Source organism: Phasianus colchicus, chromosome 3 (assembly GCF_987193195.1).
Source record: "Phasianus colchicus chromosome 3, bPhaCol1.hap1.1, whole genome shotgun sequence".
Classification (NCBI taxonomy): domain Eukaryota; kingdom Metazoa; phylum Chordata; class Aves; order Galliformes; family Phasianidae; genus Phasianus; species Phasianus colchicus.
In genome coordinates, this window is record NC_143438.1 from 7,029,412 (window position 1) to 7,041,863 (window position 12,452).

General features: G+C 49.6%; 1 protein-coding gene across 2 annotated transcripts; it reads right to left on the reverse strand.

Annotated features, from left to right (window-relative positions):
- Positions 1-8,028: 8,028 nt before the first annotated feature.
- Positions 8,029-9,859, reverse strand: ID4 (inhibitor of DNA binding 4). Of its 2 annotated transcripts, none has more exons than XM_031610171.2 (3): positions 9,245-9,859; positions 8,773-8,831; positions 8,029-8,478 (listed from the first exon to the last, which is right to left on the reverse strand). In XM_031610171.2, the coding sequence occupies exons 1-2, from the start codon at positions 9,623-9,625 to the stop codon at positions 8,787-8,789; spliced, it is 426 nt and encodes a 141-aa protein (XP_031466031.1). In that variant the 5' UTR covers positions 9,626-9,859; the 3' UTR covers positions 8,029-8,478; positions 8,773-8,786. The 2 variants fall into 2 exon arrangements, with proteins under 2 accessions (XP_031466031.1, XP_031466046.1); XM_031610186.2 differs by having other exon boundaries at positions 9,238-9,859.
- Between the last annotated feature and the right edge of the window lie 2,593 nt (positions 9,860-12,452).

Here is a 12,452-nt window from a genome sequence, read left to right on the forward strand (position 1 = left end):
AGGATGTCGGAGTATGTCAGCAGGGGAAAGGCAGCGGTTATAGAACATACACATCGTGTTCCGCAAGGTTAAACTCGATGGAAGAGATACAGCGTTCCCAGGACTTTATGTGTATGAAGAAAAAGAGGAAAAAAAAAAAAAAAAAGCAATTAATCGATCGGTGTTACTAATGAAGACACCTCATCTATGTTCAAGGAATTCTTCGTCGTTCTACCATGGCACCATAAGGCTCCATCTCTGCAGCATGCTGCAACGATTTTCCCTCCAATTTTTGCACTGATAGCTAACTAATAATGGGTTGATGCATGGCTGATAAATAAATACCTTTGTATGAATTAAATGTGAAACCCTGCCTTAGGTAATTAGAGAAGTCACTTCTCATTCATCCAAGTCCTGACTCAACAAAATGCTTCAAAATGTGCCTAAAATGTTACCAGGCTGGTTTTTTATTTATTTCTTAAGGCCCTGCTTAATAACTGGCAAATCCCATCCAAAGTAAAAGAGAGTAAAAACTTGATGCCGTGACCCTAAAAGGATGTGTCTTGTAGGGTGAAATAATCAAGATTTCAATGAAACATTGAAATGCCACTGCTCATTTGAAACTCCAAGGCTGGACCTTCCTGCTGACTACTACGCTGCCTGAGCTGCCCACAGCCCATTCCTGTTTATGAAGAGGCTGTCCTATGTTTGCACTGCTTACACAGTGGCATCTTCTTGACTTCTACAAGGAAATTCTAAGGAACAATATATATCTAAGGTGCACTCTGCATCATATTCAAATTAGAGAGCACGCAGGTGTTCTGCTACACCTTTTACTTTCCCTCTGCTCCAATTCTAGTGAAATGTTGCTCTCTTGAAATAGCTGTATGCCAGAAATGCCCATACCATGCTTGGCCAGGTTGTCTGAATCATGAGAGAGACTGGAGCAGTGTAAATGCCCCTTTGCTTTCCTCTTTTCATCCAATAAACAACAGCTGTTACAGCACTGAAGACATACATCTGATATAACTAACAATGGGGGTCTAAGACATTTGGCCTGAGATGGCAGCCACACTGCTATTAAGCATCTATCCAAATGAAACCTGTACACGGGGGAAACGTGGCAGAGAGAGCAAGGTGCTCAAAAGGAAGGGTTCTCCTGTGACCTCAGGCTAAATCTGCATTACCAGCAGGATGGAGATCCAAGCCCAGTTTCCCACTTACCTTAAATCCTCCTACAGAGTCCCTGCCAGTCCCAGGGCTGTGTGTGTCCCATGGCCACCGTCCCTCTGTCCCCACAGTTCCCACAACGTGCCAGCTGAGCGCCTTTGCCTCAGCACTGGGGAATCTGGCACAGCATCTCCAGGAGAGCACGCCAGGAAGCAGGGTCAGCCCTGCACAAACAAGACCTGCCTGATCGGAGTAACAAAAACGGACGCCTGGAAGATTAATTCGTCCCTGTAATAATGCAGCCACTGTTAGCACAAACCGGTGGCATGCGAGAGTTTCTTATTAAAAAACTCAGGATGTGCGTTACGATCTCACTGAATAAAGTAGGCCTTAAGGACAGGCGAGAGAGAGAACAAGTGCAGAATTTCCTGGCTTACAGTCTGCCACTTTTGCAGCCGATTTGACACAAAGCAATGAGCGGTGCTGCAAAAGGGCCGACGAGTCATCTAATTGTTCAGAACAGCCTCATGTAATTCATGCTATATCTCCCCGTTTATCTTCTATAACCTCTGCAGCTCTTGCAGTGAATCACAACATCCCCCATCCTGGGAGCACACTGTCCCTCTGGAGCAGAGCTGGGATCCCCCACCTGCCGCCTCTCCTCTGACGCAGGCCAGCAGCAATGCTGTCTGTGAGAAGCCAGGGCTGGGGACAGCCTGAATTGCTGGGCCGCCTCTGTGGCTGTGTGCACGGCAGGGCTGCTCGCCGAGTTCCCAGCGTGCGTATATTTCCAGGCTGTGTTTCAGGAGGGAGTTAGATAGCAAGGAAGCACAGCTCTGCTTCAGCGCACCGGGTAAATCGGAGCGGCCCGCTGTCGCCGCACACGATTGTTGTGGCAATAAACGCGGTGAGTTCTGGTTATTGCATGCACAGCCCTGCACTGACTGCTCCCTGCTGCTCACCCGCACTCTCCCTTTAGCAACACCCCACACACCTGTTCAAATAATATTACTATTACCTTGTGTTGACACCACATCCACCCTTTCCTTTCATATAATAAGAGCTCCTGGTGAACTGTAAATGGAAAGCTTGTTGTAGCAGAAGCTGATTGTTTACCCGTCTCCGGTTTGTTGCCACAGATACTTGGTGGGGAGAAGTGAACAAAGATCGGTCTGACATCCTTGTTCAGCAGGATCTGCCCCCCACCTCACCCACTGGAGGTTACTTGCTGCCATTCAGGCCTGAGCCCCGCAGGTGTGCCATCACACCTGTCTGACAGAAAACAAAATGTGGTTTGTTTCGTTACAGCCATTGCCCTAGCTAAAGAAGGAAGAGCTTGCCCTGAGTTTTGTTTTAAGATTTCAGTGAATCCGAGCAAAGAGGAGGAGCTCTCTGTTTATGTTTAGTGCTCAAGCTGAATGTGACAAAAGCACTCCCAGCCACCAGCCGTGAGCATCCAACCCTGCATGCCCAAAGGGCTGGAGGCCGGACGCAGGAATGGTGGAGCTGCTGTAGTCATGTCTCTTCACAGCACTGGGCATGGGGGCAGTGGGCATGGGCAGAGGGCAAGCTGAGAGGGGCAAGCCTGGGCTGAGTGTATTTTCATTCATTTTCAGTTGTCATGGCAGTGACATGGGTGTAGGCATGGAGTAAATCTTGTGGTGGAACTTGGATCCAAATGGAACAGATAGAATAGGGCTTTGTCCACGCAGAGCAGGACACTGCAGAGCCCTAATGTTCACTTATGTGGATTTGCCATTTGCCATTATGATCCAAACACTGCTGAAGAAGATGGAAAGACTTCAGCAGGCATTTGATCAAGAGCTGAGTCAGTGGAGTTTCCAGTGCTTTAGGTATAAGCATTTTTCACACACACACACACACAAAGCTAACACAATTTGCCCATTTTCCATCTAAAGGGGTGCTTTATTTATATTTCTTAACATCCTTATTAAACACCTTATCCGAAACTGCTTCCATTCTGGTTGCAACTGTGCTGTTTGCACTCAGCTCTGAGGTGTTTCTGCCTTTAGAATGAGAAGCATGGTAGGTGCACGGTGCCAGCTGGTTTGGAAAGAGTTTGTATACTGGGCTGCAACTTATGTAGAGAAATGTCCTTGAGGCAGGAAGCATATTTTATTTATTGTTTTATTTATTGCTCATGCCAAGTAAATGGAATCCCAAATTATGAAGATGCAAAACACACTGTGGGTATTTATCAGACCTGAATGTTTTTATGTGCTCCAAAACAACCTGGGTTTCCCAGATGACTGTGAGCAGCTTGCTGGTTTTGAAGATCTAGCACCTTTGGAACAGAAGGGATATGCTGAATTTTAAGCACTTGGAAAGAGAATTAATTGCACGGACAGCAACATTCTCCTTTTTTTGTTGTTGTGTGCTCATCAATAGCAAATGATGAAGCCTCTAGGGGATATTAACACAAGTAAACTAAACAGAGGAGTGGGACTGTTTAAACAAGGTGAGACAAAAGCCTTCGTATTACAAGCAAATGACTTTGATAGCAATTTTTTTTTTTTTTTTTTAATGTTTCCACCTCTATTGTTGCAGATATCTGCATTAAAACAGGAACTGTATCTTTCTCAAACCAGGTTTTCCTCCAACAGTCTGCTCAGAGGTTACAGGCCCTCTTATCTCATGGGATACTTCTGCCAGGGTTCCCCTTGCAGCATCCTTTTGGGATGGGAATGTAAATCTTGCCTTCCCCATTCCCACCATCTGCAAATAGGAGAGGATTTGCCCCAAGAGCTGTGGAGGCATAAGGCCATCTGCATGCATGACTCCATGCCTGTGGGCCTTCACGCCTGCCTGCTCCTGGGATGCTGAACAGGAAAAGGAGGCCTAAAGGCCTGGTCCCGAGTGGGCGTGAGCCACAGCATCATTCAGGTGAACAATTCTCTTCCTGCTTCCACGTTGCCATGGGACCTTTTTGACCCACTGAAGAGAATAAGCAGTATTAATTCTGAAATGTTTTATACCGCATGCATTAATGTTGGACTGCCGCAAGTAGAGACACCACAGCTCTGAATGAAGGGATGACAAACAATAATACATACTAAAAAATGTCTGAATAGGAACTTACAGGATGAACTGTAACAGCTCCGAAGAAGCCATTGCTCTGTGGAGTACATAATGTGCATGCTAAAAATGGTAGGAATATTTATTTACATGACACGGCTCGGAAGAAGCCATTAGGGTCCTTAAGTAAATTACAGATGTTGTGAAAATTGTCAGAGTGCTTTTCTTACTACTGGAAAGACGAGTGTACCCTGCTGCTTGATAAACACATCATCTTGGGGGAGGGGGAGTGAGCGGACCTGAGGCTAAAATAAGGTTAAAATAGGAAGAAATGAAAAATAAAAAGAGAAAAAAAAAGGGAAGAAAATAAACCCCAAGCCTCACACCATGCCAAAGCATGCTGCATGCCCACCAAAAGAAGAAAGCTGGGGCAGATCTGCCTTGTAACCCAGCACCTTTCGGATGGAGAAGTGCATTTGCCAGGGTGACTTCTCTCTGGCACAGGAGGTGAATTTTCTAATGGAAGCAGTTGCACAGGGGGGAATATATTTAGCCTGTGTTTGCAGATCACATGTGCTCAGAGTAAAATGTTTTCACTGCTGTTTGGGAAGCACGCTATTTAGCACTGCAAGCCTCGCTATTGGAGAAGCCCGTAAATTGTGTTGCATCTGAGACAATTATTCTTATTGCCTGTACTGTGGTTTCTTCTTCCTGACTGCAAAGGTTTTAAAAAAATCTGACTTCTACAGCTATAAAAGCACTGAAAACACGTAACAGCAGAGTGCTGCCCTGCTTTGGCATAAATCTGTTTATTCATTAACTGGGAACAACCTGCAGGACAGCTATGGCATTCCTCAACACCACTTCGGTCAAGGCTGAAAACGCAACTGCTTAAAAGCAGTGCAGCGTGGTTTAAAAAGTGAAAATAAATACCAGCTCCATGCAAAACAGTTGAGAAAACGCATCTCCCATGGTAAGGGCTAGAATTTGGCTTTCCCATGGAACTAACGCTTCTGATGGTTTGGAAATGTCAGAGGAGTCCAAGCATTTGCATGGACCGGGACTGCAGCACTGCAGCTGACAGACTGCAGACAGCACAGCAGGCAAGCTGGGGATGGAATGACCTCGATCCCTCCTTTACTCCTTCCCAATGCCACCTCCCCATCCTTAACGCATGCAACATCCCAGCGAAGGGGTCCTCACAGCTTTCCCTTCAAAAGGCTTCCTTGAAACCACCCTGCTTCTTCCTATACTTCCCTTGTAAGGCAAAACTTCCCCAAAGATGAAATAAAAACCATGACTGTGTTCTGCCTGTTCCATCTCCCTGCTCCTACAGGGCCAAGCACGCTCAGTCACCAGCAAATGGCAAATGGGAAGTGGGACCTCAGTTTGACAGCTGGTGACTTGCTCAAGGTCACAATGGAGACACAGTAGCAGAGCTGGGAACAGAATTTGGTATCCTAATTCCTAATCTGGCAGCCTCACCACTGCCCTCATCACGCAATCAAATAGTTCCTTTTAAGGAATGCTTTTGTGACTAAGAAAATCCGAGGCATTAGAAGAAAGAGCCCTTTTAATTTGCCTTTGTTCAAACATTTATGTCTTTTGCTATATGGAAAACATGATTTAAACAAGGTACGTGATTCAAATATTTTGAAGGACTCTAAAACATTTGATAAACCAAAATAAGTGTGGCCGTACTGACTCCAGCATCAAGAGAGCAACAAGATACTCCTTGCTTACAGCTTCAAGCGTAGCGCGAGGAATTAAATCAGGAGCAGCCTTGATGCAGTGATGGAGGATTTTTGGATGCTATACATCGGCTTTCCTATTTGTCAAGAATCTCATAAAACATGAACAAATTTCCCATCTCTTCAGCAAGAGCTCAGTTTTCTGAAGGCTCTAACTTGTTGCTTCACAACATTTTTAAAAACACAAAACCAAACTCAACTCGATGGGAAGCTGCCCCAATCTGAATCAATATGGGGTCGGGTCCAGTCTGTGATTTGTTGGCTCTCCCAGGACACAACTCGATGCGGGTGAACTCCACAAGGCAGTTTCACGTCTTAAGACAGCACATTTTGCTGCTTCCTCCTCTGTGTAACAGAATACTGTAATTTGGCAACAGGGGAGAGAAACAAACGAGGGTATTGAGAACTAATGTTACTGAAAATCCTGTATACAAAATAAGCCGAGCTGTGTAAGCTCAGCTAAGCATTGGACTACAAATATTAATAGGTTAAACAAGGAAAATGAATGGAAACGTAAACCTGTCCTGTGGAAAACTGTTTTTAAAAATGTAACGAAGAATTCCCAAACAGCTGCAAAATGGCCTATTAATAGTATTCCTACTGTCATTGAATTAGTGGGAGACACAGGACAAGACGTTCATGGCTTAATTCTACAAGAACACGTATTTTGCTCGTTAAACTATTATTGCAACATCTGAATAGGGGGAAAAAATATAAAGCAGGACCTCATCCCTGTCCTGGGCCCCGTGAGATGCCTCTGCCTTCAAAGCAGCATGGTGACAGGAGGCCTTGTGCCTGCTGACACGCGAACTCGGCTTTGATTGGAGCTTGATGCAATTATTTTGATTAAGAAAATGTTAATCTTGTTGACATTATCACTGTAGTCAACAGCTAATGACCCCAGTAGTTCATTTCCTTATAAATATTTAACTTAATAGCAGCAGTCCCTTGGGTTACGGTACTTTTGACACTTGTATAATCTGAAACAAATCCTCTTTTTCCAGTCAAACAGCCCATGTTACACACACAGTTGGCTAACTATTTACAAAGCACCCAATTAAACCCTACTTAATTCTCCCCTTCTGAAAACCCCATCTCAGAAGCACATGGGCTGCTGAGCACACCAAGCAGGCATCTTCCACCCAGCCCAGGCACTGCCTGGCACTCAGCAAACACGGGGGTACAAGGATGCATTTGCCCATCAAACAGTATATACGAAACAAAAAGCAAAGAGAACATGCAAACTCAGAGAATTGAAGAAATAAGCTGAAGAATCACAGGTAAAGACAGGTAAATCTAGTTTAATGTTCACATGTAGTAATTACACATCACAGAGATTAAACAGGATTTTAGCTGTAACATAGCTGCAGTGAAACGAAAGTTACTCGGTGCTAGAAAAATAATCTTGACACAGTTCTGATTTTTTGGTCTACTTAAGCTCATTGCAGATGAGTTCACACCGCTGATGGTAACGGTGTTGCCCATACACCTTCCCACAGTCCCCCACTAATACTCTTTGGATGAAGAAAACAGTGACTGGTTTTGTTTGTGGGTTACCCTTTGGTTGCAAGCAGGGAACTGTTTTCGCTTTTCAAGCAGTTAGTAAGAGCATAGGAATGCAGGTTCCCAAAAAAAACCTTTTGGTACTAAAGTTCCAGAGCAAATTTCTTGATCTGATGCAACAGCAGATTTTAAAAAAGAGCCGATTAAGAGCTAAAGCATCGCCCCATAATGCAAAAAGTAGATAGAATGTCCATTCGCAGTAAAAAAAACCACTACATCCTACTCCTATGCGTATAGAACGCACCAAAACCCCCCTGTGCTAAGTGACACAAGCAGAGGCTCCATGTATAATACATTTACAAACATTTCAAGTCTAGGTTGAGGAAAACACTTCTGTATGAGTCGGAACAAGTTTATTTGCAATCAGACATGGCATGCAATCATGCAGGACCACCGCTACAGCCGAGGCTAAGGGACATGGGGACAAAGAAGCCCTACGCATACGGGATATTTCCATACCGGAGCTCCACACCGAGCTGCCGTCTTCTAAAGAGAGATTCCCACAGATTTTAAAAAAAACATACACACTTTTATCATATTTACAAAAAAATATTTAATTAAAAATATTTTATAATTACAGTAGTCTATTAAAGCATATACTTTTCTCACACTTATAGAACATCTCTCTATGTACACAGTATGAAATGTCACTCCTTTCTCTGTACAGTATGCAACATTCCTGCAGGGAGAAGAAAAGTTCCCGGGCCCCATAAGCCATCTATTTTAAACAATAGACGAGGTCTATCTATACGCGCTCCGGAGGTCGGCAGCGCTGCGCGGTGGAGCCGTGCTCATCCCTCCGTCGCACTCGGTCCCGGGGCAGAGCCGCCGCTCCTCCTGTTCGGTCCGACCCCACCGCCACCACCGCGGGGAAAGAAGAGCAGCGGGGCCGGGGAAGCGCGCACGGGGAGACGGGGGCCGGCCGGAGCCTGGGAGCGGCTCAGGACGGGCATCGCCCCGCCCGCCCCCCGCCGCGCACCTGTGGGAAGGAAGGAAGGCACACAAGGGGGTGAGCCGACCCGCTCCAGACGGGCTGGCGCCAGCGGCACTCCACGATGCCCCGGGTCACACATACACACACACGCATTCACACACACACACAGCCGCGGCCCGCGGGCTGGGGCTGTGATAAAAGCTCATCGGTAGAAGAATGAAAGCCCGCCCCGTAAATGAGAAACAAACCCCCCCAGCCTGCCGCCAGGCTCCCGGCCGCGCTCAGCCCCTGCCCAGCGCCGCGCTCCCCGGCTCCACCGCCCCCGACGCCCGCACTCACCTGGGTAGCGGCGCTCAGCGGCAGAGGATGCTGTCCCCCGGCTTGTTAACAGAGCCAGCCTGCGCAGCAACGAGACGGCGCGTCACGGCGGCATCGACGGACCGCGCGTTCTCCCCCCCCCCCCCCTCACCCCCACTCCTCAAAGCATGGCGCTGCCGGGAGCCCCCAGATGCCGGAGGTGCGCTCCGAGGGGGAAGCCGGTCCCGCGAAGCCGGGCTGCTCCCCACGCCACCCGCTTCAAACGCTCAGTGCTCGGGGAGCGCAGGGGCCGCGCGGCGCTCCCGTACGTGCAAACACGCGGATAGCGACCGCTCCCCCGAGGGGCTACAGTTACAACGCGGGGATGGATGCGGGGCTCCGCCGGAGAACAGCTCGCCCGCCCCGGTCCCTCCAGGCTGCGCTGCCCCAGGGCCCTGCAACGGTGCCTCCCCGCTCCCTTCTCTCGCCCCCGTGACGGGCACGCACCTCTTACCGGGTCGGTGTTGAGGGCCGTCAGCGGGGTGCGTGGGGTGCCCGCGGGACAACCGCCCGGGTGCAGGGCGGGCGGTGGCTGCCGGAGCAGCGCCGGGTGCGTCTCCAGAGCCAGCTGCAGGTCGAGGATGTAGTCGATGACGTGCTGCAGGATCTCCACTTTGCTGACCCGCTTGTTGGGCGGGATGGTGGGCACCAGCCTCCTCAGCCGGCTGTAACAGTCATTCATATCGCACTGCAGGCACAGGGCCGCCGGCTCCTCGCCCCCTTTGCAGCCGCTGTGCTCGGCCAGGCACCGCAGCGCCGGATGCCCGCCGCCGCCGCCCGCCCCGGCGGGCTGTGCCTTGCGCCCGGGGTGCCGGACGGGGCTCACGGCTTTCATGGTGCCGCGGGCACGGAGAGAGACCGGGACCTCCCCCGCCACCTCCTCCCGCGACCTCGGGCACGCGCCGCCCGCCCGCCGCCACGCAACGCGAGCGGGGCACGGGCACGGCCGCGGCCTCTCGTTGCTCGCTGACGGGGTCCTCCCCACCGGGATGCGGCGAAGACGGCGCTGCCGCAAAACCCGTCCCGCCCGACCGCTCAGCCACCGCCGCGGCCGCTCTGCTGTCGCTGCCGCCCGCGCCGCTCGCTAAATAGAGGCGGACGCGGGCGGGGCGCGGCGCTGCGCGGGGGGGCGCCGCAGCACGGCGGCGCGGCCAATCGGGGCGCCGCGTTCCCCCCTCGGAGCGCGGCGCTGACCAATGGCGGCGGGGCGGCGGCGCCGCTGGAGGGGGCGGGCGGGCGGGCGGCGCTCCCCCCGGGGCTGGAGGCGGAGGAGGAGGAGGAGGCGGCCCGGGAGGGAGGACTGCGGGAATGCGGGCGGGACCGGGCACCCGGCGGCTCCCAGCGCAAACCCCCACGGCCCACCGCGGTGTGACCCGACGCTCGGGGAGGGAGAAGTACCTCCCGCCGCGGCGAAGCGCGGTTTTCCCCGCTCCGCGTTACCTTCCGCGTGTATTTGAGGGGACTCGGGAAAATCCCGAGCGAAACTCGAGGAAGGGGAGGAGGGGTTGGGGGCTCGGGCGGAGCGGTGCCTGGGAACGTTAAATTAGAGCGCATAACTATTAAAAATGCATGGAGATGGGGTATTTAAAATTCCTCCATGACATATAATATTAATCCGTTTTATGTAAAATTCATACCTGTAACTTAATTTGGTCCATTAATGCACGCGATCACGTATTAGTGGATGTACCATGTTTTAAATATGATGCTGGAAATGTCCAGAGTTCTGTACTTTGAGACAGAGCATTAAAATTAACAGATGCATACTCCAGAGCCCCTCTCAAGTCGTCTGGTGGCAGCTTGCAACCTTTTAATTTAATAATGCTGTGCTCAAACTTTCTGTTAATTCCTTCCCCGGGATTAACAGCCGTAGCCGGACTGCACTGCAAAGGGCACAGTGCCCAGCCCTGCAGCGGCTGTGCTGCTCCAGGACCTCAGCAGGCACAGCTTTGGGACCTTGGTGGGTGCAGGAAGGAGAGGAGGCTGCAGGATCTGCCCCAAGCTCACAGGTCAGACCTCACGGAAGGAGAGAAATGCATAATGGTGATTAATGGTTGCACGTACCCTCTGTGCTTAGTCACACCGGGGGATATGGAAAGGATCCGGTGGGAAGCTGTCAGACCCAGAAGGTGAATGAGCAGAGACCAGATCATCTGAAGAGCGCAACGAAGCACACAGCCATTCCCTCACCCTTTAAGAATGTTTGAGGCTATGCTTACAAATACTCACACACTTATCTGTTTATTCCATCCCACATTACCAGTGCTATTGATGGCCTCTAGGTACAAAAATGAAGTGTGTGGTGTGAATCTTTGGCTGACACTTCATTTGTGCTCTACATTTTGACAGTAAAATGGGAAGACATAACCTCCATCCTTGCTACAGGCCGGGTGGTTCTGGTTCTGCTGCAGTCACTCCTTTTATTCTATGAAACTCCACTCTGCAGCCTCTGACTCTCTGCAGGTGGAAATATATACAGGCCCAATGGCATACGTTATGGTAATACTTTGTCTCCCAGAGTCTTTATAACACGGACAGCCAACATGCTGTTTAAAAAACCTTCAGATTTTAAATTACAGTGAGCGTGCAGACACAAATCTTGCTGATCCCATTTAATTAAAATCTATGTGTAAGTAGACATACCGTATATCAGGCTGTCTGTTTGCACAAAATGCCATCTAGGAAGTCCAGTGATCTCGCTGGAAATCTCTGGGAAGCCCTCGTATGTAACTGGTTCCCCTAGAGCTCTCACAGAGCCACCTGGGACAGGCAATGCATGCTGCAGTGTGGCTACAGAGAACCTACGGACTCCTCGCCGGCTCTTGTGGATGACTCAGTATTTCTTGCAAGGTGCAAAGGATCGCAGCGTGCCAGCCAGCTCTTCCCATCATCGTCCTTCCCTTCCCTCTGAAGGGAAATCTGAGGGTGGGCATGCATTGCTGGAGTTGTGTTTGTTCACCTAGCATTTCAGCAGAGATATGTGGGAAAGGGAAAAGCAGCCCTCCCCTCTGACTATCGCATAAATATTCAGGGGATTTCCTCTAGTAACTCCCTTTGATACTGGTGGAGTTGATACATGCTAGTCCGACATGCTCCGGTGAACAATAGGCACCAATTCCCTGTTAACAACCCGACTGCTTTTGCTCTCCTTGAAGTCAATGGGAGTTTTGTCATTGACTTAAGTGGCAGCAGGTTGGGTCGGCTGCTTTTTCAACATTTAGATTGGATGTGCACCAGATGCTAAGCAAATTGAGCTAAAAATGGATTGGAAACCCCAGTACGCTAGCAATGGAAACAGGTACGGTGAAACTCTTCATCCCTGAAGACAAACACAAAAGAGAGGGGCAGTGGCTGCTGTTTGTGCTTTTGTCCTATTAACAGCAATATTTTTCATGACATGAATATATAGGGATTAACGCTCCTGTTTTTTTCACCAGACCGAGTCTGGGTTTTCAAAATGAATTCTGTGCATCTTTAAGCATGTGGTTCCTTCCTGGCTGGCTGGAGGAGCTCATCTGTCTTGGCTGTGTTTTTCTTTGCTCTCTCCCCACATCCAGAGATGGAGATTCATTTCCACTGTAGCCAGCTCTTGCAATATTGTCACAAGATGCTTGATTGTGCTTGTGCAGACCAGTTTAGCCAAGGCTTGATGGGTCCCAATC